This window comes from Somniosus microcephalus, chromosome 25, assembly GCF_052327205.1.
Source record: "Somniosus microcephalus isolate GS21.2 chromosome 25, FLI_Smic_1.0, whole genome shotgun sequence".
Taxonomy (NCBI): domain Eukaryota; kingdom Metazoa; phylum Chordata; class Chondrichthyes; order Squaliformes; family Somniosidae; genus Somniosus; species Somniosus microcephalus.
In genome coordinates, this window is record NC_141011.1 from 39,941,115 (window position 1) to 39,964,578 (window position 23,464).

The following is a 23,464-nucleotide window of genomic DNA, read 5'->3' on the forward strand; positions in this document are numbered from 1 at the left end:
TACCTGTTGGCTCAGAACTCCTGCCGACGTGGATGCTCCTGTCCTACTCCACACATGACACACCCGGAAGCATCTCCTCACAGTGCCCTCCAATTGAGTATAAAACAAGGGGCCACCATTAGGTCTCGAAGTACATCTCTCACGTTGTGTGCCAAATAAATAGACCAGAAGTAATATCCGGATTTATTTTGAAACGAATGCATGGGAACATTGATATGATACTGTAAATAGAGCTGTCAGCTTTAGGAAGAATTGGGAGTGAGATGAATTATAAAACCCTTTAAACATATACTATTCAGAGAGAGATATGCTAAATTAGACTCTTCTGATGATAAATCACCCAACACTTAATATTTTGCAAGTCTTAACGTTCCAAGTGCAAATCCTCTTCTTCACTAGTGGAATAACAAAAGACGTTTTCAGTTACTAGCAAGTTAAATACTCTAGCCAGGATCTTCCGTCCTCCCTCCACCAAGTTTAGGGTGGAACTGGGGTCACGGGAGCAGAAAATGGAACAGGGATGGACGCTGCCAAGTCTACATCCATTGAATTTCCTGCCAAACGTGACTGGTGACAATAGATGTGTCTGTATCCACCCGTACATGGGTGGGTGTTTTGAAATGATACTCAAGCGATGGAAATACGTCATGCAGTGTATTTTCTGTAATTTGACCCAAAGCAACACTGAACACCAGGGACTTCTGTTTATCCATGGCATCCAACATTGCAATGACAGCAGAGGGAGGGGATTTAACTTTTAGAAGCTGGGAGTCCTGTGCAGGTGACTGTTCTGCGATTAATTTCACAGGCTATAAGCACAATTTTTTTTTAAATTTCAACTTTTACTGACAGCTCCTAGGCATGCCACAGCAAATCTCTTCCCCTGACTCCTGGAGGACTTCTCGGCAGAAGCTGGGGGGGCCGCCAAATATATTAAATGGCCCCGAGCTGGAAGGTCAGCCAGGGACAGGGGCACATCTTTGTGGCAGGTGGAATTCCCGCCACATCAGGAAGGACCCCAATTCGCTCAGGCTGAATATACGGGCTTCTGTGTTTCCATTAAACTTTTAAAGATGTTCATAGACTTTCAGTCACTATTTTAACTCGGCTGTTGGCAAGAAACTGGTATAAATTAACATTCCTGTTGCTACACTGACCATGTTATTACATTAGTAGCTTCCACTTCCTCAGCACCTCAGGCTCAATCTTCACCCACTGGCCACCCAGTATTGATGGGGCTGCCACACTTCTCCCATCTACTTCTCCGTGTGGCTGACTGGTTAGTTTTTACGATGCTGACAGGTATCATGGTGAACAGATACCCTGTAACAAGATAACAATAGAACACTGGTGGAGAGGAGATGAGCAGCATGCATTACATAGAATGTATAGCACAGAAACAGGCCATTTGGCCCAGCTGGTTCATGCTCCACCACACAAGCCTCCTCCCACCCCTCTTCATATAAACCTATCAGTATAACCTTTTATTCCTTTCTCCCTCGTGTTTATCTAGCTTCTCCTTAAATGCATTTGAAGGCACAGGTAGGTTCTAATGGTCTTCCTCAGAATGGACTAATCTAGGTAACATCTTTTTAAGTATTCCAGTTGAAGTGTTGGGATTTTTTAAGAATGGTTGACTTTAGTCAAACCAGACTGTAGTCCCTTCCTCCACTTTCCCTTCACGTCCTATCTTACATTGTGAAAACTCGGCCTCGCTGTCATTTTTCAGCAAGTTCAGTTCGCTGCCTTGCTTCAAACTGCTGTGAATTTGGCTCTCCATAGGTTTGACATTGACTGGTAATGGTGTACAGCAAGAAGTATGGCTATAAGACTCCATCCGGCATTGGCCCATTGGGGCTAGACTGGTGCTCAGTGTCAGATTGAACACCGTTTGGATTGAACCATACAGGATGCTGAGATCTTGACTGGATAGAAGACGGATGGCAATCCGTTCCAGTCTGTCTATTAGGATGAGTTACCTCCATTACAGTCTGCAGGATAGAGCCTGAATGGCCTCAATTCCAAAACAAATGGTGGTCTGCGACCTTCAGTCCTGGCAAAACCAAATGCATCCTGTTAAATTCCTTCTTTTGTACACCCAACACCTGAATGGGGAGAAGATTAGGCTCCAAAGTGTAAGTGTTTACAAGATAGTCTCTTGAAGCCCAACACATATCTTTTCAGGTTGGAAATGGTCTGCTGCTGGCCTATTCATCAGTACATCCCAATACACTTCTAGAAGTCCTCTGGCCCAGAGAAGAGGATTCTGGTTTCTGTCAGAGGGCAGAAAGCAGACTCAAAGCTAAAAGAAGCTTACTGATGAGACCTTACTCAAGGTTGGAGAAGATGGGGCTTTTTTCCGTAGTGGTCAATGAAAGGGAAACATGAAATTTGTGCGTTTTGTGCCATCTTGGCTCAGTTGGTACCAATCCCACATCTGAGTCAAAGGATTGTGGGCTCAAGCCCAACTCTAGGCATTGAGTACAAAATCTAGGTTGACACTCAGTAATGCAGTACTGAGGGAGCGTTGCATTGTTGGAGGTGGCCCCTTTCAAATGAGACATTAAACTAAGCCCCAATCTGCCAGTTCAGATGGATGTAAAAGAGCCTGTGGCACTATTTGAAAAAGAACAGGGAGTTCTCCCAGTGACTTGACCAACCTTCATCCTTCAACCAACATTCACTCTTCAACCGACACCAAAACAAATATGCTGGTTAGGTATTTGCTTTTTGTGGGACCTTGCAGTGTGCAAGGCTGCCATGTTTGCCTACAACACAACAGTGACTGCGCGTCAAAAGTACTTAATTGTGAAACCCATTTAGATGTCCTGAGGATGTGTAAGATGCTATATAAATGCAAGTTCTTTCTTTATATTTCTACCTTAAGTCATTTGAATATGAATGTCTTTTAAAGTTACAGACCAGCCTTGCTTTAAGAAACTAAAGTTCCAGAATTATGTTAGACAACCAAAAGTAGTAGGACTTGGCTTAGGTGGTTTTTGAGGGAAGTCATTTGTTATTTGCAGTTTTCATATTTGTAAACTACAAGGTGACATGATGGCTGCAGCTACAGGTAGACTATCCTTTATCCGAACTTCCGAAAACCAAAAACCTCTAAAAACCGAAAGTTTTTTTGTTCAGCGTAAGTCGTGCGCACGACATGACCAGAGTGGCGCACGACTTACGCTGAGCAGGGCAGAGGGACACAGAGTTCCCTCCTGGGTAGGAGATTGCAGGCCGAGCCAGGCAGTGTGAAGGAGGTACCGGGAGAGTGAACCCAACAATACAGCGGCCCGTCCGATAGCTGCAGCGGCCCGTCCGATATTCTTTTCCCCCGACCCGTCCGATATTCTTTTCTCCCACCCGACCCCCAACCTGATTTGCGGGCCAGCTTAGTAGGAGTCAGCCGATATCCGGCTTTCCAGAGAAGCAGGAAGGGGAATGAGACATGGAACAGGCGCAAGAGGTAGCCTGAACTTTTACAATTTATATTAAATACAAATTTCCCAGTCTTATAATAATACCTTCTGAAATCCGAAAAATTCCGAAAACCGAAACTCAGCTGGTCCCAAGGCTTTCAGATAAGGGATAGTGTACCTGTATTATATTCATTTGGGGAGGGGGTGAATGCACTGATTCTGGGGCTAGATTTCCCACAGATTTCTACAAAAAATCCCAACAGATTTTACTCAAATTTCTCACAGATTTCCATTTTCATTGACCCTGTCCATGGGATATCTGCAGAAAATGTGTTCCAGATGCCATGTGGGTGTGAGACACAGAAGGAAACGGAACGGTCCATCCATCAGCTAACGCTGTGAAGCGTAAGCTGAGAGCATCTTTTACAAAAGCTGAGGCCTGAGAACTGCTCTGTCCTTGAAAACTCACACCTGGCAGTTTTGCTCAGCGCAGACATGGTACCCGGTTTGCTGACTCACCAGAAAGATGTTTAAAACATCCTTTTCGAAGCCTGAAACCTCACGTTACTTGAAGCAATAGGTTCAAAGACTATAATGCAGCTGTTTGTGTGGGGGGCGGTGGGGTGGTGTGGAGGGGGGGGCGGGAGGGGGAGGGGGAGGTGGAGGGGGGGGCTGGAAGGGGAAGGGGGGTCAGATTCAGCAGGTTCTCCTGAAGGCGCTGACTTACGCTGGGCAAACACTAGCGACCCGCTTGTTCCTCATCCTAGCCTTATGTTGGCAGGCTATTCAACTGCAGAGAGGGTCACACAATCCTGTCCTCACCCCCACTTTCCTACAAGGGTCAAGAGAAAGTAATTAGGGACAGGGTTTTTCCTGTTCCTAGCCCAAGGGCATTGAAGCTAATTATACCACCCCAAACCATATAAAAGTAAACTTTGACAAACCGTTCCTGCAGATATGTTTCCATTGCAGTATTCATCTGGAGCACACGACTCATATATACTATATATATGTGGAGACAATTTTATAGGAACCATTTTGGCCTTAGCTGGTGCACAATAGAAATAAATAACTTGCCTTTATATAGCACATTTCACATCCTCAGAATCTCCCAAAGTGCTTTACAGTCAACAAATAATTTTACAGTGCAGTCACTGTTATTTTGTAGGGAAACAATGTGCACATAGCAAAGTTCCACAAAGAGTAATGAGGCAAATGACCAGATCATCTGCTTTTGGTGGTTTGTTTGAAGCAGGAATGTTGACCAGGACACCCTGCTTGACTTAGAATAACCATGGGATCGTCAATGTCCAGCTGAACAGGAAGATGAGGTGTCAGTTTAACATTTCATTCGAAGGATGGTGCCTCGAACCATGCAGCTCTCCCTCAGTGCTGTGCTGAAATATCAACTTGGATTACGTGCACAAGTCCTGGGGTGGGGCTTTTACCCACAATCTCTGACACAGAGACGAGTGCTACCAACTGAGCCAAGCTACAAATAATGATCGTAATAGTTTATTTTACTTTTTAAAAAAAAGTTAGAGGTCTCCGATGGTTTAAAAAGTAAAAGTACCTACCATATGGTATGCCGCTAAACTAGAGACCCTGAAGGTTTCAGGTCCCATCCCTGGCCTGGGCTATGCTATTTGATCTCAGCTGGGTGGCAGTTGGGTACTACAATGGTCTTGGTGCTACTGGGCTATGGAGAGGAGAAATCATTAAGGGTTCCTGTTCCTGATGGAAACTGCACATGCATGGATATTGATCAGGCTTAGCTGATGCCCTGCAAGGTCCAATAGCCTTCTAATGCTCACTGTCAAGAAAGAACGAACATGCATTTATGTAGCGTCGTTCACAACCTCCCAAAGTGCTTCACAGCTAGTGGAGTACTTTTTGAAGTGTAGTCACTGTTGTAATGTCGGAATCACGGCAGCCAATTTGCGCACAGCAAGGTCCCGCAAACAGCAATGTGATAATAACCAGATAATCTGTTTTATTGATGTTGCTGGAGTGATAAATATTGGCCAGGACACCAGGGAGAACGCCACTACTCTTCTTGGAAATAGTGCCGTGGGCCTAGGTTTAACATCTCATCCATAAGACGGCACCTCTGACAGTGCAGCACTGGAGTGTCAGACTAGATTTTGTGCTCAAGTCTCGAGTGGTGCTTGAACCCACAACCTTCTAACTCAGGTGAGAATGCAACCCACTGAGCCATGGCTGTATATACAGAATGGCTACATGGGTGCGTCACCAGAGGGGTATGGGGCCCAGCAAGGAGTCAAAGCCTGCAGGAATGGAGGGGTGAAAATTGGGAGGAACAACTAGTATGTTGATAACAGCCTTTAATATTGGATGGATGGTTATTTTCAGACATTATCAGGCAGAACACTCGACTGCAGGAACAGTAGGGGACTATGTTCCAGCAGCATCACCTACGTAGAAACAGTCAAACAGATTTTTGATGCAGTACTATAGAATTCTATTATTCCCTATGCGAGACAGTCCAGAATTTACAATTTCCAACTGAGGTAATGGGACCTGTGCCTTTAAAAATCAGAAAAGATGAATTATGAAACACAGGACTCCGCCACAGAGTCAGTCACCCTCCGGAGCGGTGTAATAAATTCCCCAGAGAGAGAGACTGCCATCTGTTAGCCTGTCATTTTCCATAACGCCATGTGGCAGTTTTCCAGACAGTCTCACGCAATGTTCTCGTCTGCCTTCTCTGACCTGGCACAGTAGGGCCACAGGAGAAAAGGAGCTTGCAGCAAAATGACTGACTAATCATTTCCTGCTGCTCCCACCAGGAGTGCAGGATTAGAGGTAGGAAAAGCTTGCCGTGTCTACACTGTTCCGTTGCAGGTGGCAAAAAGCAACATTTTTGGAAACAAGAAGTATATTATATACACACACATACAGATTTACACACATATAAAATAGATGAATATGTGTGTATAATATGTAGTATATTGAGGCCATTTGCTATATGATATAACTGCAAATCACTGTTGTGGGCTCACGTAAAAATGGCCACTTGAGCAAGGTCTTGGAGGACCATTGTTCAACCACAGAACCGTGCACTTATATAAAATAGCAACATGCCATAAGGTATTTTCCAAAGAGGGACTGGCAAGGAGTTTGTGTTGAAAAGGTAGGTTTGAGGTGATTTTTGAAAGTGGAGCAAGATGTGGCAAGGTGAAGGAGTTTTTAAAAATGTATTCTCGGGAGGTGGGCGTCACTGGTAAGGTCATCCCTAGTTGCCCCTGAGAAGGTGGTGGTGGGAGTGGTTCGATAGCGGCTCGCTCGGCCACTTCAGAGGGCAGTTAAGAGTCAACCATGTTGGTGTGGGACTGAAGTCACTTAGGCCCAGAATGGGTAAGAATGGCAGGTTTACTTACCTAATGAACCAGCTGGGGATTTTACAACAATCCAAAGCTTCATGGTCATTTTTACTGATAGATTCCTTTTTTAAACTGAATTCAAATTCTCAAATAAAAACAGAAAATGCTGGAAATACTCAGCTGGTCAGGCAGCTTCTGTGGAGAGAGAAACAGAATTAACATTTCAGGTCGATGACCTTTCGTCAGAACTGATTCTCAAAATGGCCCTGGTGGGATTTGAGCTCTCAATCTCTAGATTATTAGTCCAGGCCTCTGGATTACTGAAATTAAACAGAAAATGCTGGGAATACTCAGCAGGTCAGGCCGCATCTGTGGAGAGAGAAACAGAGTTAACATTTCAGGTCAATGACCTTTCATCAGAACTCAAACCCTCTGGTTTACTGGTCCAGTAACATGACCACTACACTACCGAAAGGGAGTGGTGGATTGTGATGACTGCAGGCTCTGCCATCGATAGTAGAATGGAAGGGAGGGACACACAGTAGGAAAGAGCAGAGGGCTGTGAGCTGGGACATAGGGCTAGAGGAGGGCTTAGAGATAGATATGTTAGCAGGTCATTTTTCCCATTGTGGACCTTTTAAAATACAATTTTAATTAATAGATGTCCGTGGTGCCACGTATGAGTTTGGGTAATACCAATCGAGCCCTTAGTGGGAATGCTCTCTCAACACAAAATTGCCTCTAATTCAGTGTTAATGGGAACAAATTTGTCAATGAAGAGAGAAGCTAGAGGATGGATAGTATTGGATATAAAAACAAGTCACACTGGTAAAGTTGGGAGATGGCTCTAATGAGGCTGGGCCCCTTTGCCCTTATACCACACATGAGTGTTTGATGCTGATATGCAGTGCACCAACATCTCACACCTTGATTACCACAAAACTCACAAAAAAAGCTGCCATCTAATCTTGTCAAGCCTGTAGCTAATTTACATAACAGTGGTTCCTCTACTTGTGGTGGATTAACTGGGGTTGCAAATTCCTATTCCTGTACTTGGTGTGTATTAGCTGTGCATTGCCAGTGGATGTACCATAATAACATTGAACATGGTAAATCAGGTGATATGCAGATTAATAAGGACACAAGTGTTATACCATGTAATGCACATTCTACTGATAAGCTGGAGCTGTGTCTCTAAGATCCCAAAGTCTAATTATTAAGGAAACAGAGTCTCAGGTCAGTCAGGGTTTAATTGTTTGGTGAAGACTCTGCGCGGTCAAAGTTTAAATGCTCATCAAGACTGCAAATCAGAACCCAGAATGAAACAGCTGTCTTTCCATCTCTTTTTTTTAAAGTGTGATTGCCGAGGTTATTTTTTTAAGGCAATGCAAACATTCGGAGTCCTGTGTTAATAATGGAGTTTCTCTGTATATTCCAAACAACTTACGAACCCAGTTGACCACAGTGTGTGAATCTGTCAGTCACTTTTGTAATGAATGCCCTCAGTAACAGAGCAAAGTGACACTCCAATGCACACTGTTTCATCAGTTTCTGACTCGAACACTGGAATACCTCACAGTACTGGAGTTCCTAAATGGGGGAGAGAGCGAGAGAAGAAAACTAGCGCAAGTGAATCAGCCAAGCATAACTTGCGGTTAATACACCTAGAACACCAATTGACTTTGAGCAGGTCGTCACCTCATCCTGTCTATTGAGGGAGGTAATAGTCCTTGAGAGGGAAAAAAATCCACTAAGAATAAAAGGACTAATGCAGTCATTTGAAAATGGGAAAATGTATCGTAATTTATTGGCCTCATAAATGTAATTATTTAAAAATCTCTGCCTTGTCACTTGACCTTATTCATTTGCAACATTCCTTTCCCTGAGGGTGTTTTATAGGCTGTAGCCCATAACCAATTCAACGACACCATATCCTGTTTGGATTCCTGTAATTATTTAATTCCAATCATTTCCGTTTTAAGAGTGATTGAAATTTTATTGCCGCAGTCTGGGCTCGCTCGTCCTGCTTCCTAAGCAGATCAGGTATGCAGGAATCGCTAGCTGTCAGATTTCTGACCATATACAGAGCTGCCAACCTCAGCACATTACCGGGAGCAAGTTTTTATGAAGACAAAGAGCTAGAAGGATTACTAAACCCATTTCAACCCAGCACAGGATTTTTAAAAAAAAACCACATTTTTACCAAATATAGAGAGTCTCGCTCAAATTCTCCGAGGCCTGGCGGGTCTGATATAGTCAGTACCTCCTAAGAGTAGGTGAACTGTGATTCACCTCCAGGGGGAACCATGCACTGCCCAAAACCAAGGCCCAATAAATCCTCTGATCCACCTTTCTTATCCAACCAAGCCTCACTGCCACAGTTGGACCTGAACCCTGCCAATGAGTAACATCCCACTTAAGTGTGCAGACTATGTGTAAGAGCTTCATATATTCTATGGATCTCATGTGGCATTGCTCATGGTAAGGCAGAGGATATGCTAAACTGTAACCTTTGAAGTGTGAGAGGAATATCATAAAAATAGAAAATGCTAGAAATACTCAGCAGGTCAGACAGCATCTGTGGAGAGAGAAACAAAGTTAACGTTTCAGGTCGATGACCTTTCATCAGAACTGGAAAAAGTTAGAGGTGTAACAGGTTTTAAGCTAGTACAGAGGCAGGGAAAAGGGGAGGAAAGGAAAGAACAAAAGGGAAGGTCTGTGATAGGGTGGAAGGCAGGAGAGATTAAATGACAAAAGGGGTGATGGTGCAAGGCAAAAGGGGATGGTAATGGAACAAGTAAAGAAACAAAAGCTAGGTCTAGAGGAGGTGTAAATGGGAATCGCAGAATCATTGCCAACAGCTGCTGTGCGAAAAAATGGGGGTAGTTTTTATGATATGAAATTGTTGAACTCAGTGTTGAGTCCGGAAGGCTGTAAAGTGCCTAATCAAAAGATGAGGTGCTGTTCCTCGAGCTTACATTGAGCTTCATTGGAGCAGTGTAGCAGGCCGAGGTCAGAGTGGGAATGGGGCAGAGAATTAAAATGGTAGGTGACTGGAAGCTTGGGGTCACGCTTGTGGTCTAAACAGAGGTGTTCCGCAAAGCGGTCACCCAATCTGCGTTTGGTCTGCACAATGTAGAGGAGACCGCATCGTGCACAGCAAATACAGTATACTGAATTGAAAGAAGTACAAGTAAATCGCTGTTTCAGCTGGAAGGAGTGTTTGGGGCCCTAGACAGTGGGAAGTGAGGAGGTAAAAGGGCAGATGTTGCTTCTCCTGTGCTTGCACAGGAAGGTGCCGTGGGAAGGGGAGGGTGTGTTGGGGGTGATTGAGGAGTAGACCAGGGTGTCGCGGAGGGAGCGGTCCCTTCAGAATTCTGAAAGGGGCGAGGAGAGGAAGATGTCTTTGGTGGTGGCATCACGCTGGAGGTGGTGGAGGATGATCTGTTGCATGTGGATACTGGTATGATGGAAGGTGAGGATAAGGGGAACCCTATTGTGGTTCAGGGAGGGAGGGGAAGGGGTGAGAGCAGAAGTGTGGGAAATGGGACGGACACAGTCGAGGGCCCTGTCAACCATGGTGGAGGGGAATCCTCGGTTGAGGAAAAAGGAAAACATATCAGAAGCACTGGTGCGGAAGGTGGCATCGTCAGAACAGATGCAACGGAGACGGAGAAACTGGGAGAATGGAATAGAGGCCTTACAGGAAGCGGAGTGGGAGGAAGTGTAATCAAGGTATCTGTGGGAGTCAGTGGGCTTTTAGTGAATGTTGATCGATAGCCTATCTCCAGAAATGGAGATAAAGAAGTCGAGGAAGGGAAGGGAAGAGTCGGAGATGTGCTGAAGGTGAGGGAAGGCTGGAAATTGGAAGCAAAATTGATGAAATCTTCCATTTCGGGGCGAGAGCAGGAAACTGCACCGATACAGTTATCAATGTACCTGAAAAAGAGGTGAGTGAGGGGACCTGAGGAATGTGTTGCTATAGGAGTTGGGCACTATATACAAGACATTTACTATAGAGAGGTCTACGTGTATCAGTTTGTAATGTGGCATCCTATTGTGTACCATGACTGAGGAAAGCTTGTAATTGTTACTTTTGGTTTTTAATGTGAAAAGTTCAGTATTTCATATTTCCACTGCCACTAATGTGACCTGACATGAGTGTAAATTTCTGTCTTGTTTGATGCTTTTAACTAAGATGTCTCGTAAAGTGCAGTTTGTTTTCTTCTCTGCTTTTCCCCCTACCCCTCCTTTCTGGGGTGCAGCTCTGCTTTCTCAGTACTGCACTGGAGTGTCAGCCTAGATTTTGTACTCAAGTCCCACAACCTTCTGACTCAGAGGCAGGACTGCTACGGCTCAGGCTGACACTACATTTATAGTAACCGAAGGAATCCAGAATGTTCCAGATGAATCTGCTGCTAGAAAAACAGTACACCTGTATTCAATTTTTTTTTTGCACAACTTTTTGCTAAGATAATAAGAGAATGTCTAGCAAGGGGACAGACTTGCTGGAGATGTAAAGAAAGATCACACACTTCAGTCCTTTTGATTTTTCCAGTTGCATATTTTAGCTTACCCACATTATATGGAGTGTAACCTTCCTCTAAAGAATGATTACTGCACCTAAAGGTGATTAATCTCCCTTTTTGCTACATGACATTTATATATGCAATCCGTGAACCAAATTGCCTTTTTAGTCCGAGTCTCGCACGCGACGCACTGCCTACTCGTGTGGTTTACATCGCCACCCGCTCTGTTACTGGCCACAGTGGTAATCAGGTGGCAGAATGACTCTGGCTGCTGCCTCGTATAAAATAATATGAGAACAGTCCCAGTAATCAGCACCCAGCTTGTGCTCCTTTAGCTGTCTTATACTACAGAGCCGCTTCAGAAAATGAAACAAAACAGTCAGAACATGGATTGCGAAAGACCGGTGAGCGCACTTCTATCGTGAGAGAAATTGTGGTCACAACACTCCAATGCAGTGCTGCATTGTCAGAGGTGCCATCCTTCAGTTGAGATGTTACTCTGAGGCACAGTCTGCCTGCTTTAGTGGTTTAGGTGGATGTTAAAGATCCCACAGCAATATTCAAAGAAGAGCAAGGAGTTCTCCCGAGTTCGTGGTCAACATTCCTTCTCAACCAGTACCACCAAAAACAGATTAACTGGTGTGGTGATCAATGTTCCCTCTAATTTGTTTTTAGGTAGGGGCCGTGCGGCCCATTGAGAAATCCGTGCATTTAAAAGCCGGCTCACCGGCTGCACGGGACCGCTAGAGCACTGCGCGGTAGTGCAGCTTAAAGGGGATGTTGGTGGTGATTCACCTCAGGGAGTTTGCTGTGCGCAGATTGGCAGTCTATGTTTCCTATATAACTTTGACTACTTTATAAAATAATTTGTTGGATGTGAAGCGCTTTTGGACAACCTGAGACACATTATAAGGTGCGATATAAGTGCAGGTTCTTTATTGTATGATTGCCACTCTCCCGTGATCCAGACAAACGTCGACAACAACAGCTTGCATTTATACAGCGCCTTTAACCTAGTTAAAAAGCCCCAAGGCGCATCATAGGAGCATTATCAAACAAAATTTGACACCAAGCCACATAAGGAGATATTAGGGGAAATGACCACCAAAAGCTTGGACAAAGAGGTAGGCTTTATGGATTTACAAGGCCAGAGTTGGAGGAACGCAGAGTTGACGGCAGGTTGTTGGGCTGGAGTAACCTCGCCAGTTGAAACCAATTTGTGCCGACTTCAGTAGTGTCGTTGCCAGGAAACTCTTAATATAAATGGAAGTGTAAAAGAAAATTCTGCAGCCACACACAAGTAACACTGAAGTACAATAGCACATCTTCTCATTCTCACCTTTTGTGGTAGGCGATTAAGACATTCAGAGGCTTTTGTTGTGTGACAATGGGTCGTTAATGGATAATTAATGAGAAAGATTACAGGACAAAGGAGTGCAAGGTCACCTCACATCACTGAATGTCGGCTTGCACTGTAGGTGGAAAAGAAACGAGTTTTTTAAAGAGCACCTTCCTCTTATCGGGTATCCTGTGTCAATATATAATGAAGGGGAAAATCCGAACATGTAGCAAACGTGTAATCAGGCTTGTTCTTAAGTGCACTAGCCAGTACTGTATATAATGTTAGAAAGTGACATCAACAGACATGTAGATCTTTAGGAAAGGGATGGCAAGACTGGCCTCGCTGTATCAGTACTGGGGCACCAGACTCTAAAATGATAGCAAAATACTGTGGATGCTGGAAATCCAAAATAACAACAGGAAACGCTGGAAAAACTCAGCAGGCCAGGCAGCATCGGTGGAGAGAGAAACAGAGTTAACGTTTCAGGTCGATGACCTTTTGTCGAATGTCAGTCGTAAGGATGACCCCGAGCTTCCGGTCGCCTGTCATTTTAATTCACCGCCCCATTCCCACTCAGACCTCACCGTCCTCGGCCTCTTGCATTGTTCCACGGAAGCTCAACATAAGCTTGAGGAACAGCACCTCATCTTCCGATTAGGCACTTTACAGCCTTCCGGACTCAATATCGAGTTCAACAATTTCGGATCATAACCTTGGCCCCATTACATTTTTACTATTTTTTATCCACACCTTTGTTTTGGCCCTTCCCCCCCCCTTTTTTTCTCTCCCACATGGCAGCTGCCTCCCATTCTGCCAGTGCATTTCACACCTAATCTAGAGCCGTCTTTTGTCTCTCCACTAGGCCTACCACCATTTCGTCACGTTTTGAATACCTCTTAATGTCTCTTCACTTCCCTTTTGTTCTCTCCCAGCCTGGCCTTTTAATCTACAGGAAACTTTGTGTTATCCGGAGGCAAACCGTCTGGCAAGCTCGAGCCACCGGCAAAAATCAGGAGCCGTTTTTTATTCTTTTCGTTTCTTTTCTTTTTTTGAACAGTCAAGCTCTGCAAGGTCTGTAGCTAAGCAACAGCTTCAGCTAGAGACGCTACAGAGACGCTTGCCGACTGTTTAGAGGCTGTTGCTAAGCAACAGGGTTTGTTGATTCATACGGAGATGAAAATCTCCGTATGTTTCAACATTAGCTCTGGCGTGTACGGCAGTTTTGAGGGAACGGCAGCAGCTCGGTCCCGTCGGTGCTGGATAGCACAAAGTTTCCTGTATTTCATTTCCTGTGCTTTTTCAGTCTTGACAAAGGGTTTTGACCCGAAACATTGACTCTATTTTCTCTCCACGGATGTTGCCTGGCCTGCTGAGTTTTTCCAGCATTTTCTGTTGTTATTTCAGACTAGACTTGCTGGATTCACTAAAGCCAGCAGGCAGGAAAATCGAGTAGATACAGGTCTACCCGGCAGCCAGTCTCAGCAAGTCCAGCAAGTTTACTTTGATTATGCCGCTGGCTGTGCCATATCAAAGCCATTTAAGAACCACGGATATACTATATTACTAGTCTGAGACCAGTAGCTGGGGTTGCCAACCCTCCAGGATTGTCCCGGAGTCTCCAGGAATTAAAGAATAATCTCCAGGACACTGCTGCGAGTAAAAACCTGGGAGAAAAATGAAAGAAGCATTAAAACAATTGTGGTTTTTTTTCATTTTCTTTGAATACTTTTGTTTCTTAATTATGAAAATATTGCAGGTGAGGATGGGATGGGCTGTTTGGATAATTCTTGACTTTCAGTCAGTCGGGTAACAAAGAGTCTGTTCACTTTCCAATTGGCAAGGGAAGGCGGGGCTCAGTGAGAGTGGACGTATCAGGCGACCAATGGTGGGAGTGTGGGGGGAGACAGGAGGTCCTGTGATAAAATCTCCAGGAATATATCCCAGCAGAGTTGGCAACCTTACCAGCAGCTGCAGAGCAATAATCTCTACCAGCAGGAACCGTGAGCTGGCTCTGGCTGTGAATCGTACTCACACAAGCAACAATCCAAAGCTTCATGGTCATTTTTACTGATAGCTTCTTTCTTTTTTAAACTGAATTCAAATTCTCAGATAAAAAAACAGAAAATGCTGGAAATACTCAGTTGGTCAGGCAGCATCTGTGGAGAGAGAAACAGAGTTAACGTTTCAGGTCGATGATCTTTCATCAGATCCTCCGGCTAGTACATTATTCATGTGTGGAGAGTAGGGTGGAGCATCCACAATCTCAGGATATTAAAACAAATATTCTACTTAAATTTATTAGAGGAAGTGACCACCCAGGTTGGATGTGGTAAACCCTACAACATTGCAAAGTGAATATTGACACCACTGTGTCAGCCAATGAGTTAGAGGCGGGGCAGGTTTGTGGTTTTAATGTAATCATCATGAACTACAGCAAACAGGGTCTCTTAACTCATGAACGAAACTACAACAAGCAGAGTCCCTCAAGTACAGCAGGATTATTTCTCCAGCAAAATGGAGTGAAAAGAAAAAGGTTGTTCTGGATGGATGTAGTGAGATGGACCCAAAAGGCCTACTCATCCATAACTGTCTTATAATTCACGAAGATCAACCAATCCCTGAACACTTTTTAAACCTGGCTCGATACTCCACTTGAGATATACTCCAGACATTATTAGCTACACAAATCACTAAAAGTAGCGACGCAGGTTAACAAGGCCATAAAAAAAGCAAACCAAGCACTTGGGTTCATTTCTAGAGGGATAGAATTGGAAAGCAGAGATGTTGGGCAGGATTTTCATTGGGCTGTGGAGGCAGGATTGGAGGCATCTGGGGGGTTAAAATCCCGAAATCGGGGGGCACGAACCCATCCTGCACCCAACCCGCCTCCATGCCAGTTTCAAAGGGGGCGGGTACCCGCCCCGCACTGGGACCCACCTCCCTGAGGCGGGAAGGGGATTAGTGCCAATTAACTGCCTGTTAACAGGCAGTTTTTAGCCTAATCCCTATTTTTAATGTTGAAGTGTGGGATTCCCGACGGCTCCAAACCACGCCAAGTTAGAGGAGGTGGACCGTCGGGATGAAGGGCTTGGAGGAGTCGAGATGTCCAGTGTTCGGTGAGTGATGGGTGCATGAGTGCAAAGGTAAGTGTGTTTGGTGTGTGTAAAGTGTTTAAAGAAGTTTTACATACCTTTACAGCCTTCCTTCCTTCAGGTCTCGGGAGTCCCTCTTCTCACCGGTACAGAAAGCAGAATGGCTGCGAGCTGTCAAAAATTGCAGCATTCAGCTTTCTGTTCTGGAGAGATCCCTAAATCAGCTTGAGAGGAAGGAATTAACCTGGAGTACAGATTGTCAGTGTTTGACAGCTTCAAACAGCTGTGAAACACTGATATTTCATCTGTCAAAAGGTCTTAACAGATGAAATATCAATCTATGACATCACCTGTTGCCGGGTGGCCCTTAATTGGTCTGCTGAGCCCGCTGGGCGGGCTCAACAAGGTCAATCAAGTCAAAATCGCGTGGGTTGGCTAGAACTCGATGGAGGTGGGACTACAACCCCGAAAGTTGTAGTCCCGCCTCCTACCCGCCTCCTCAATGAAAATCCAGCCCAATGACTCCCAGGCCGCCTCGTTCTCATTCACCCATTAATGGGTAGCTTTGGAGCAGTGATGGTTTAGGGCTTGGAGCAGCTGCACGGTGAGCCAAGAAAGGGAAAGTGGTGGGCCTCCTACCCGACTCCTCAATGAAAATCCAGCCCGTTATGTTTAACTTGCATAGAACCTTGGTTAGACCACACTTGGAGTACTGTGCACAGTTCTGGACTCCATATTATAAAAAGGTTTTAGAGGCATTGGTGAAGGTGCAAAAAAGATTTACAAGGATGACACCAGAACTGAGAGGTTATAGTTCTCACATAAGACTGAACAGGCTTAGAAAAGAGAACGCTGAGGGGTGACCTGATAAGATAATGAAAGGGTTTGATAGGGTAGAAGTGGAGAAAATGTTTCCACTTGTGGAGGAGACCAAAACTAGAGGTCAAAAATACGATAGTCCCTAATAAATCCAATAGGTAATTCAGGACAAAGTTCTTTACCTAAAGTAGTAGTTGAGGCGAATAGCATAGATGCATTTAAGAGTAAGCTAGATAAGCACGAGGGGGACAGGAATAGAAGGGTATGCTGATAAGGTTAGATGAAGCAGAGTGGGAGGAGGCTCGTGTGGAACATAAGTGCCTAAAGGTTACGTTTATATTGTCGGTATGGCAGAGGGAGGTCAGTGGTCAGACAGCCACTCTCCCAGTTTCTCTTTATCAAGGTGCCACCAGCCCCTATTGGGCCTGTTGGAGGAACAAAAAGAAAGAAAGACTTGCATTTACACAGCGCCTTTCACGACTTCGGGACATCTCAAAGCGCTTTACAGCCAATGAAGTACTTTTGAAGTGTAGTCACTGTTGAAATGTGGGAAACGCGGCAGCCAATTTGTGCACAGCAAATTCCCACAAACAGCAATGTGATAAATGACCAGATAAACTGTTTTAGTGATGTTGGTTGAGGGATAAATCTTGGCCAGGACACCGGGGAGAACAACCCTGCTCTTCTTCGAATAGTGTCACGGGATCTTTTACGTACACCTGAGGGCGGCAGACGGGGCCTTGGTTGAATGTCTCATCCAAAAGACGGCACCTCAGACAGTACAGCTCCCCCTCGGCACTGCACTGGAGTGTTCCATGTTTCCACAGCTCCGATGGCTGCTCTGAAGAGTAAGATGCGGGCTAGGGTGCAACATGAGGCAGAAAGCTTGGCTTCTTTATATTAATAGTGTGTCACCTGTGACAGCAAGAGTGCCTGCCACTGATGACATGCTGCGAATATAACAAGATGTTGAATAGGGAGATCTGGGTTCTTGCAGCCCTACATTGTCGCATGCGCCCGCTCTCCACCTCTAACATGACCTCCTTGTCCCCGAGCCCCTCTACTCCATTATTTAGAGCCATTCATTCAACCACCATTCTCCCTTTCCTGCGGATCTCCTTGCTTAATTCCCGCCACCTTATACTGTACCTCCCTACTTTCGAAAGACCTCCTCAAAGCCTTTTTTGAAACTGTGCCTTCAGGCCCCCACCCTAAACCCTGTTCAGTTTTGCCATTAACCTCCCACTCCTGTTTCTTCCCCACTCCTTAACTTGAAACGCTTTGAGACATCTTCCTGCACGTGACCAGCACTATAGAGCGGCACGTTGGCTGTTATTGATGAAAGTTGCTGAGTCAGTTCTAAAAAAAAGCCAATGCACATATGTAATCTTTTCAATTCAGCTGCTGCCCCACAGAAAACAAGACCAAAGAATTATGCTAGTGTTTCCTTGCAAAGGCATTGATGCATCTCCAGTACTGGCCAGGAAAGCCGAGCATTCACAAACTTCTTAAATCTTCGTGACTGTAGCAGCTCCTGCAGCCTGAATCCACTGGGACAACAATAGTCCGACATCCCAGTCAATGCCTTCAGCAGTTTATTATTTGCAGGCACGGAGTGTTTTCCGTTCTTCCAGTCTCTCTAGTTTGATTGACTCCAATCTTATTCAGGCAAGAGGCTGTGAAATTGCTGCGTTGAATCATTTTTCACTGTAATGTAAAAATATTTTTAAAATTCTTTTCTCAGCAATTTCTCCTTTGCACTCTTCTCTCTCCTCCCCCCCCCCCCCCCCCCCCCACCCAAGGTGTTGACTCCTTGCTGGGGTACGGTTCCACAGCTGTGCCTATACCCCCCCCTCCCCGCATGAAGGTGCTGGCACCTTGCTGGGGTACAGTTCTACTACTGACCCTGCCTGTGAGCATTGGCACCGATGGTTGCCCACTCCGATGGTACCAGAGGACTAAACTAAAAGATAAATAGAATTTTAATCCATACCACGGCCATCGAAAGATATATTCAGTCACCATTACCTGTAACTGGGAGGCAGGCTGCTAATTTGTAATGTGGGACCATACTGGGCCTCGGTCAGAGGATGTGCACCCAATGGAAGAACGTTGAGGGTCTTGGGGTCGGAAATATTACACTCCAGTAGGTTTGATGTGGAAGACAGATAAAGCTTCTGTCCCTTTGGGTCCTTTAGGAACTTAACAGATGCTGTGTGCATGCAACAGGATGGCGGATTGACTGCACTCACCTTTGTGACACTGTAGCCTGTCAGCGTGGGAAGGATCTCAGATGCAATTATAATTGGTCCGTACAGTAACTAATTTCATTATGGTGTTGGCTTAGCAGTAGTAAGATTCCCTCGTGGAATTACAGTGTGTCCTCATTGAGATAATAAATCTCTAACATGGGAACATTCTTTCTTCACACTGCTGCTTAGATTCCTGGCGAGTGATAGAACTGTATCCCAGCCTGAGCCGACACCTTCATGGGAGGAGGGAGAAATTCTGACCTAGTATATTGCCTCAATGGAAGCTAGTCCAATTTATTTAGTCCAGTGTAGATCTTGGTGCTGTCTTTGTAGATGGTCAGCCCCAACATTTGACTTACAATGCAAGTACACAAAATGTCAGTTTGGTACATTTGGTGGCTCTCTTGCCCCTGAGTCAGAAGGTTGTGAATTCAAGCCCCACTCCAGAGACTTCAGCACATAATCTAGGCTGACACGTTGGCACAGCGCTGCATTGTTGGAGATGAGACATTAAACCACACATATATATGTGTGTGCGTGTATATATATACTGGTACTATAATGTGAATGAAGTGAACCGTTCTGTGCATTTTACGTAATGTTGTTTCTGCTCATGTTACACAAAGCTGGTAGCAATCTAACAATCACTTTACGATATGGTAAAGTACAGTCTGACTAGTTGGGTGGTGGAAAAGATCTTGTGATGCTAATTGACAAAGAGCAGGGAGCTCTCCTGGAATCTGGCCAAAATTCCTCCTTCAGTCAACACCACCAAAAGCTGTTTATTCATCTCTTTGCTGTTTGTGGGATCTTGCTTTGTGTAAATTGCACGGTGTGTTTGTCAACATAACAACAGTGACTGTACCTCAAAAATAATTCAATGTATGTAAATTGCTTCAGGATGTCCTGAAGATATGATGGTGCTATATAAATACAAGCTCCTTCTTGTAATGTAGGATACACGTTTCCTTGGGAACCCCTCCACTGTCAACTCTATCACAGGGTTTTGCAATGGCCCTTTCTAGAACTTTCAACGGCAACTTCACTGACCTCATCAGCACTGTGAGTTCATAGTAGTTTACTCTGAACAGATTGGGTACTGAATAGGGTGTTCCAATCCTATAGTGTGCATCCCTGCTATTAACACATCATTTGTAGCAAAGCTTTAGCAATGTGTTAGAGTTCTCCCATCCTCTCCTTAAGCTGCTGACTCAGGCTGGAATTGCATAGAATTTTACAGCACAGAAGCAGGCCATTTGGCCCAATAGGTCCATGCCGGTGTTTATGCTCCACACGAGCCTCCTCCAACCTAAAACTGGAGTATAGTTTCAGGGGCCTGGCCACTCTAGTATCTTACCCAAGTGCTCATTCTTCATGTAAGAGCCTAGACACTGAGTGTTGACAGAGTATTCAATAATGGGAAGGGGGTCTCCAAACTGAAGCTGTCCTTACACACCTGCACACCGATGCTTTTCAGCGAGGGCCAGTGGCGAGAATCCTGGCTGATATTCCCCTCCCTAATCCGGGGTGCTGAGGCCAATTGTAGTGCTCCTACCACAGCCCTGACTGAGATTCAGTTAAAGCAGTACAGACTGGGGATCAGACCTGGGGCTTCCCTGGTCTGCATTGTATGGAACTATAAGAAATGTGTCATTCAAACCAGTGACTGCTGTGAGTTAGTAGATCAGTGCTGGAGTAGGGGGCAGTACACGTAAAGCATTAAATCTAACTCTGAGCTCAAAAGCTATGTCTTATGTAAGGTGCAATGGGAAGGTTAATGGTGCCCTACCTTCTAAATCCTCTGGGACCCCACATATCCTGGCCTTGTTTTAATGACCTCCATTATCTAGTTCATCTGCTTTCTCTTTTATTATTCACTCCTGTTTCATCAAATAATCCATGGGGGACTCAATCTCACCAGTGCATGTCATCCTTCCATCTGTGGCCCTCAATCCATGCAGTCTTCAGTGGAAGGGATTGAGCCTTGAATTCCAGGAACTCTGGCGTTCACAGACAGCTTTCTGTATTTAAAAGAGAATGTGACAATGCCTGAGGAGAAAAGATCAGCATCAAAGCAGGGCGCCAGGAAAGCCATGAATTAAGTGACAGCAAAGGGCGGCAAGAAGCAGAGAAGGTGGAGGAAGGAGATTTGCTCCATCTACGTCTACATCTAAAAAGTGATGAATCTGGGTCACCCCCCATGGCACCAGCACCTCTTCCAAGGCCACGAGTGTCATGAACCCCCTTACGAACTATGTTTTAGAGCACATGGCGGGTGATGCTTTCCACCTGGCCCATTACAAGAAGCGCTCGGCCATCAACTCCCGGGAGATCCAGACCGCCGTGCTGCTCCGGGGGAGCTGGCCGAGCACACACCGTGCCGGAAGGGACGAAGGCTGTGATCATGTACACCAGCTCCGAGCAAACCTTCACAATGTACTGAGAAGTACAGTAACAACTTTCTGATTTAAGGCCTGGGTTCCTGCAGACAGCAATGAACGTCGGCAGCACGATAAGCGGATAAGCAACATTGAGACCCGCATGGCCCTCCGTAGTTTTCGTTCGGCCAATTTTCTCCCCATCTCTCCTCTTTGGTTTGACAGCCCCCTAGCAGCTCTCCAGTACCTCACTCAAGTGTCCATTCTTTGTTTATGAGTGCTGGATAGTGAGTTTTGATGGCTAATCAACCTGGAGAGCATCTCAGCCAAGCCTGATGCTGCCCCCACGTACCCACTGCCATTCGGGAGCAAGAGCCCCGGCTGTTTTATTCCCCCATTCTGACAAAAAGCCATTGACCTGAAACATTAACTCTATCTTCCTCTCTCTACAGAGGCTGCCTGACCTGCTGAGTGTTTCTGATTTAATTTCAGTTTTCCAGCTTCTGCAGTATTTTGCTTTCTGATTTCTCTCCGACCCCTCCACAAATCTACAACTTCTGAGCATCAGTGGGAAATTAAACTGCCTCATACCAACATTAACAGTGTAAATGCAGCCTAAACAGCGCCTTGTAAAGTATTTACTCACCTTCAAACACTTGATTATTTTGATTTTTCCACCTCTCGCCTTAAAGTTCTGTAGTGTGACAAAACAGTCTAGTTAAAGAGATGGGAAATATGACAGGAGTATGGATTAGGCCATAAACAGCCTATAACTATTTATGCCCTATTATTAGGCACCACATCTGTGAATTTTATGGTAATTGTCACACTGTACTCACCAGCCGGGGAGTTGCTGATGATTTAGTGCCGTTTTCAGATATCCTATTCAGGTTATCAGCGTGTAATAATTGAGAGGGTAGTAAAAGTATAATTAATTGACATTTTGCTCCTGGAGAGGTCAATTCCCTTGTCCTCGTCCCTGCTGTTCTGAGTCTCGTCCTCCTGCCTGTCTGAGAAAGGCGGGTGTCTGACCTTGGCCAGCAGGTTTAGATACGAGTGTGTTAATTAAAAGAGACACATGGGGAGTTGCTTGCTGCTGCTTCCCTCTGTGACCTCGGCTTTAACTCTAAACTACAGAGGTCCCGTAAAGAAAAGAAATCTGCATTATTCACTTGATCAGGGCGGTGTGCTGTGCATGTCATTAACCCTGGGTCAGGAGCAGGGCTGGGGAAATATCTATCAGCAGAATACAGATTTTCACCAGCACAATAGGGAAGAGGAAAGGGGTTAAAAAAAAGTTCCTAATATTTGTATTTCTATTTAATGTCTTGCATTCAGGTTAAAATGACAAACACGCAGAGCTTCACTAGGTTTCCACTCTTGGGTCTGCTGATCGTATCTGCGAAGGGCAGCAGGGTTAAATCATAGAATGGTTACAGCACAGAAGGAGGCCATTCGGCCTGTCAAGCCCGTGCCGGCTCTCTGCAAGAGCACTTCAGTTAGTCCCACTCTCCCGCCCTTCCCCCATAGCCCTGAAAATTTATAGAATGGTTGCAATCTTGGTGTATTGATTCCAGTTGAATTACTTACTGTATTTACTGCTATTAATGACCAGAGTGTTGTTATAAGTTATTCATTATTTCACATTGCTGGTGCAGTTTTATGCTCGTCAAACGGAGGAACCAAACATTTGTTGACTTTTGTTGCCCACAGTCAGCACCGAACACTCCTGGGTGAGGTATGGCGCAGGTTAATTAGAGGGACTACAAGCAGGTCCCAGCCCAGAGAGTTGTCGACAGCAGTGAGCAGCAGGAAGGCAAGATACCTGCTGAGTATCTTTGCCTTAAAATGTAGTCTTGTAGTATCTCTGTACAAAAATATAATACATTCTGAGGCCCTAGCCCCAGCCTCCGAGGAGAACCCCTCTATTATCCATTTCCTACACCAGCTGCCTCTCTGGCCTGTTTCAGAAGCTGGTCGCTGGGGTGAAAGGATAGTGTGCTAACTCAGAGATTGCCCAGTCCTCTTTCTGTGCTTATTTTAGCTCACTGTCTGTCTGAATCCAGCTTAGAGTGATCGGCTGATGAATCCAGCTGATTGATGGGATGATTGTCTCCTCTCTCAGCCAGTTCTAAGGTTCTTAAGTGACCTGAGTTTCAGGCACTCAACCGATATACTGCCCATAATTTGGTACTAAATTGACAATCTCCTCAAAGGTGGTAAGTTGTAGGGAAGGGAAATGTCATGCTGGAGCAGTTCTTCTAAGGCTGGGGACCAGGCATGTAGAGT

The 23,464-nt window shown here is 45.2% G+C and overlaps 1 protein-coding gene and 1 long non-coding RNA gene across 7 annotated transcripts in view; one reads left to right on the forward strand and one right to left on the reverse strand.

The window, feature by feature from the left end:
- Nucleotides 1–23,464, forward strand: part of LOC147100723 (MORN repeat-containing protein 1-like) — a 166,396-nt gene that overhangs the window by 95,582 nt on the left and 47,350 nt on the right. For 2 of the 6 annotated variants that reach the window (XR_015073540.1, XM_085967259.1), the window contains exon 12: nt 19,754–19,859. The exons of the other annotated variants lie outside the window; for them this stretch is intronic. Coding sequence is in view for 1 of the 2 variants with exons in the window: in XM_085967259.1 (XP_085823385.1) it covers nt 19,754–19,859 (106 nt within the window). In the remaining variant the exon portion in view is untranslated. The remainder of the gene's footprint in view (nt 1–19,753; nt 19,860–23,464) is intronic. 6 annotated transcript variants of the gene reach the window in all.
- LOC147100724 (uncharacterized) lies at nt 14,969–22,672 on the reverse strand. Its single transcript, XR_015073541.1, has 4 exons — nt 22,015–22,672; nt 21,822–21,869; nt 20,716–20,818; nt 14,969–18,252 (listed from the first exon to the last, which is right to left on the reverse strand). It is a non-coding gene; the product is annotated as an uncharacterized LOC147100724 (long non-coding RNA).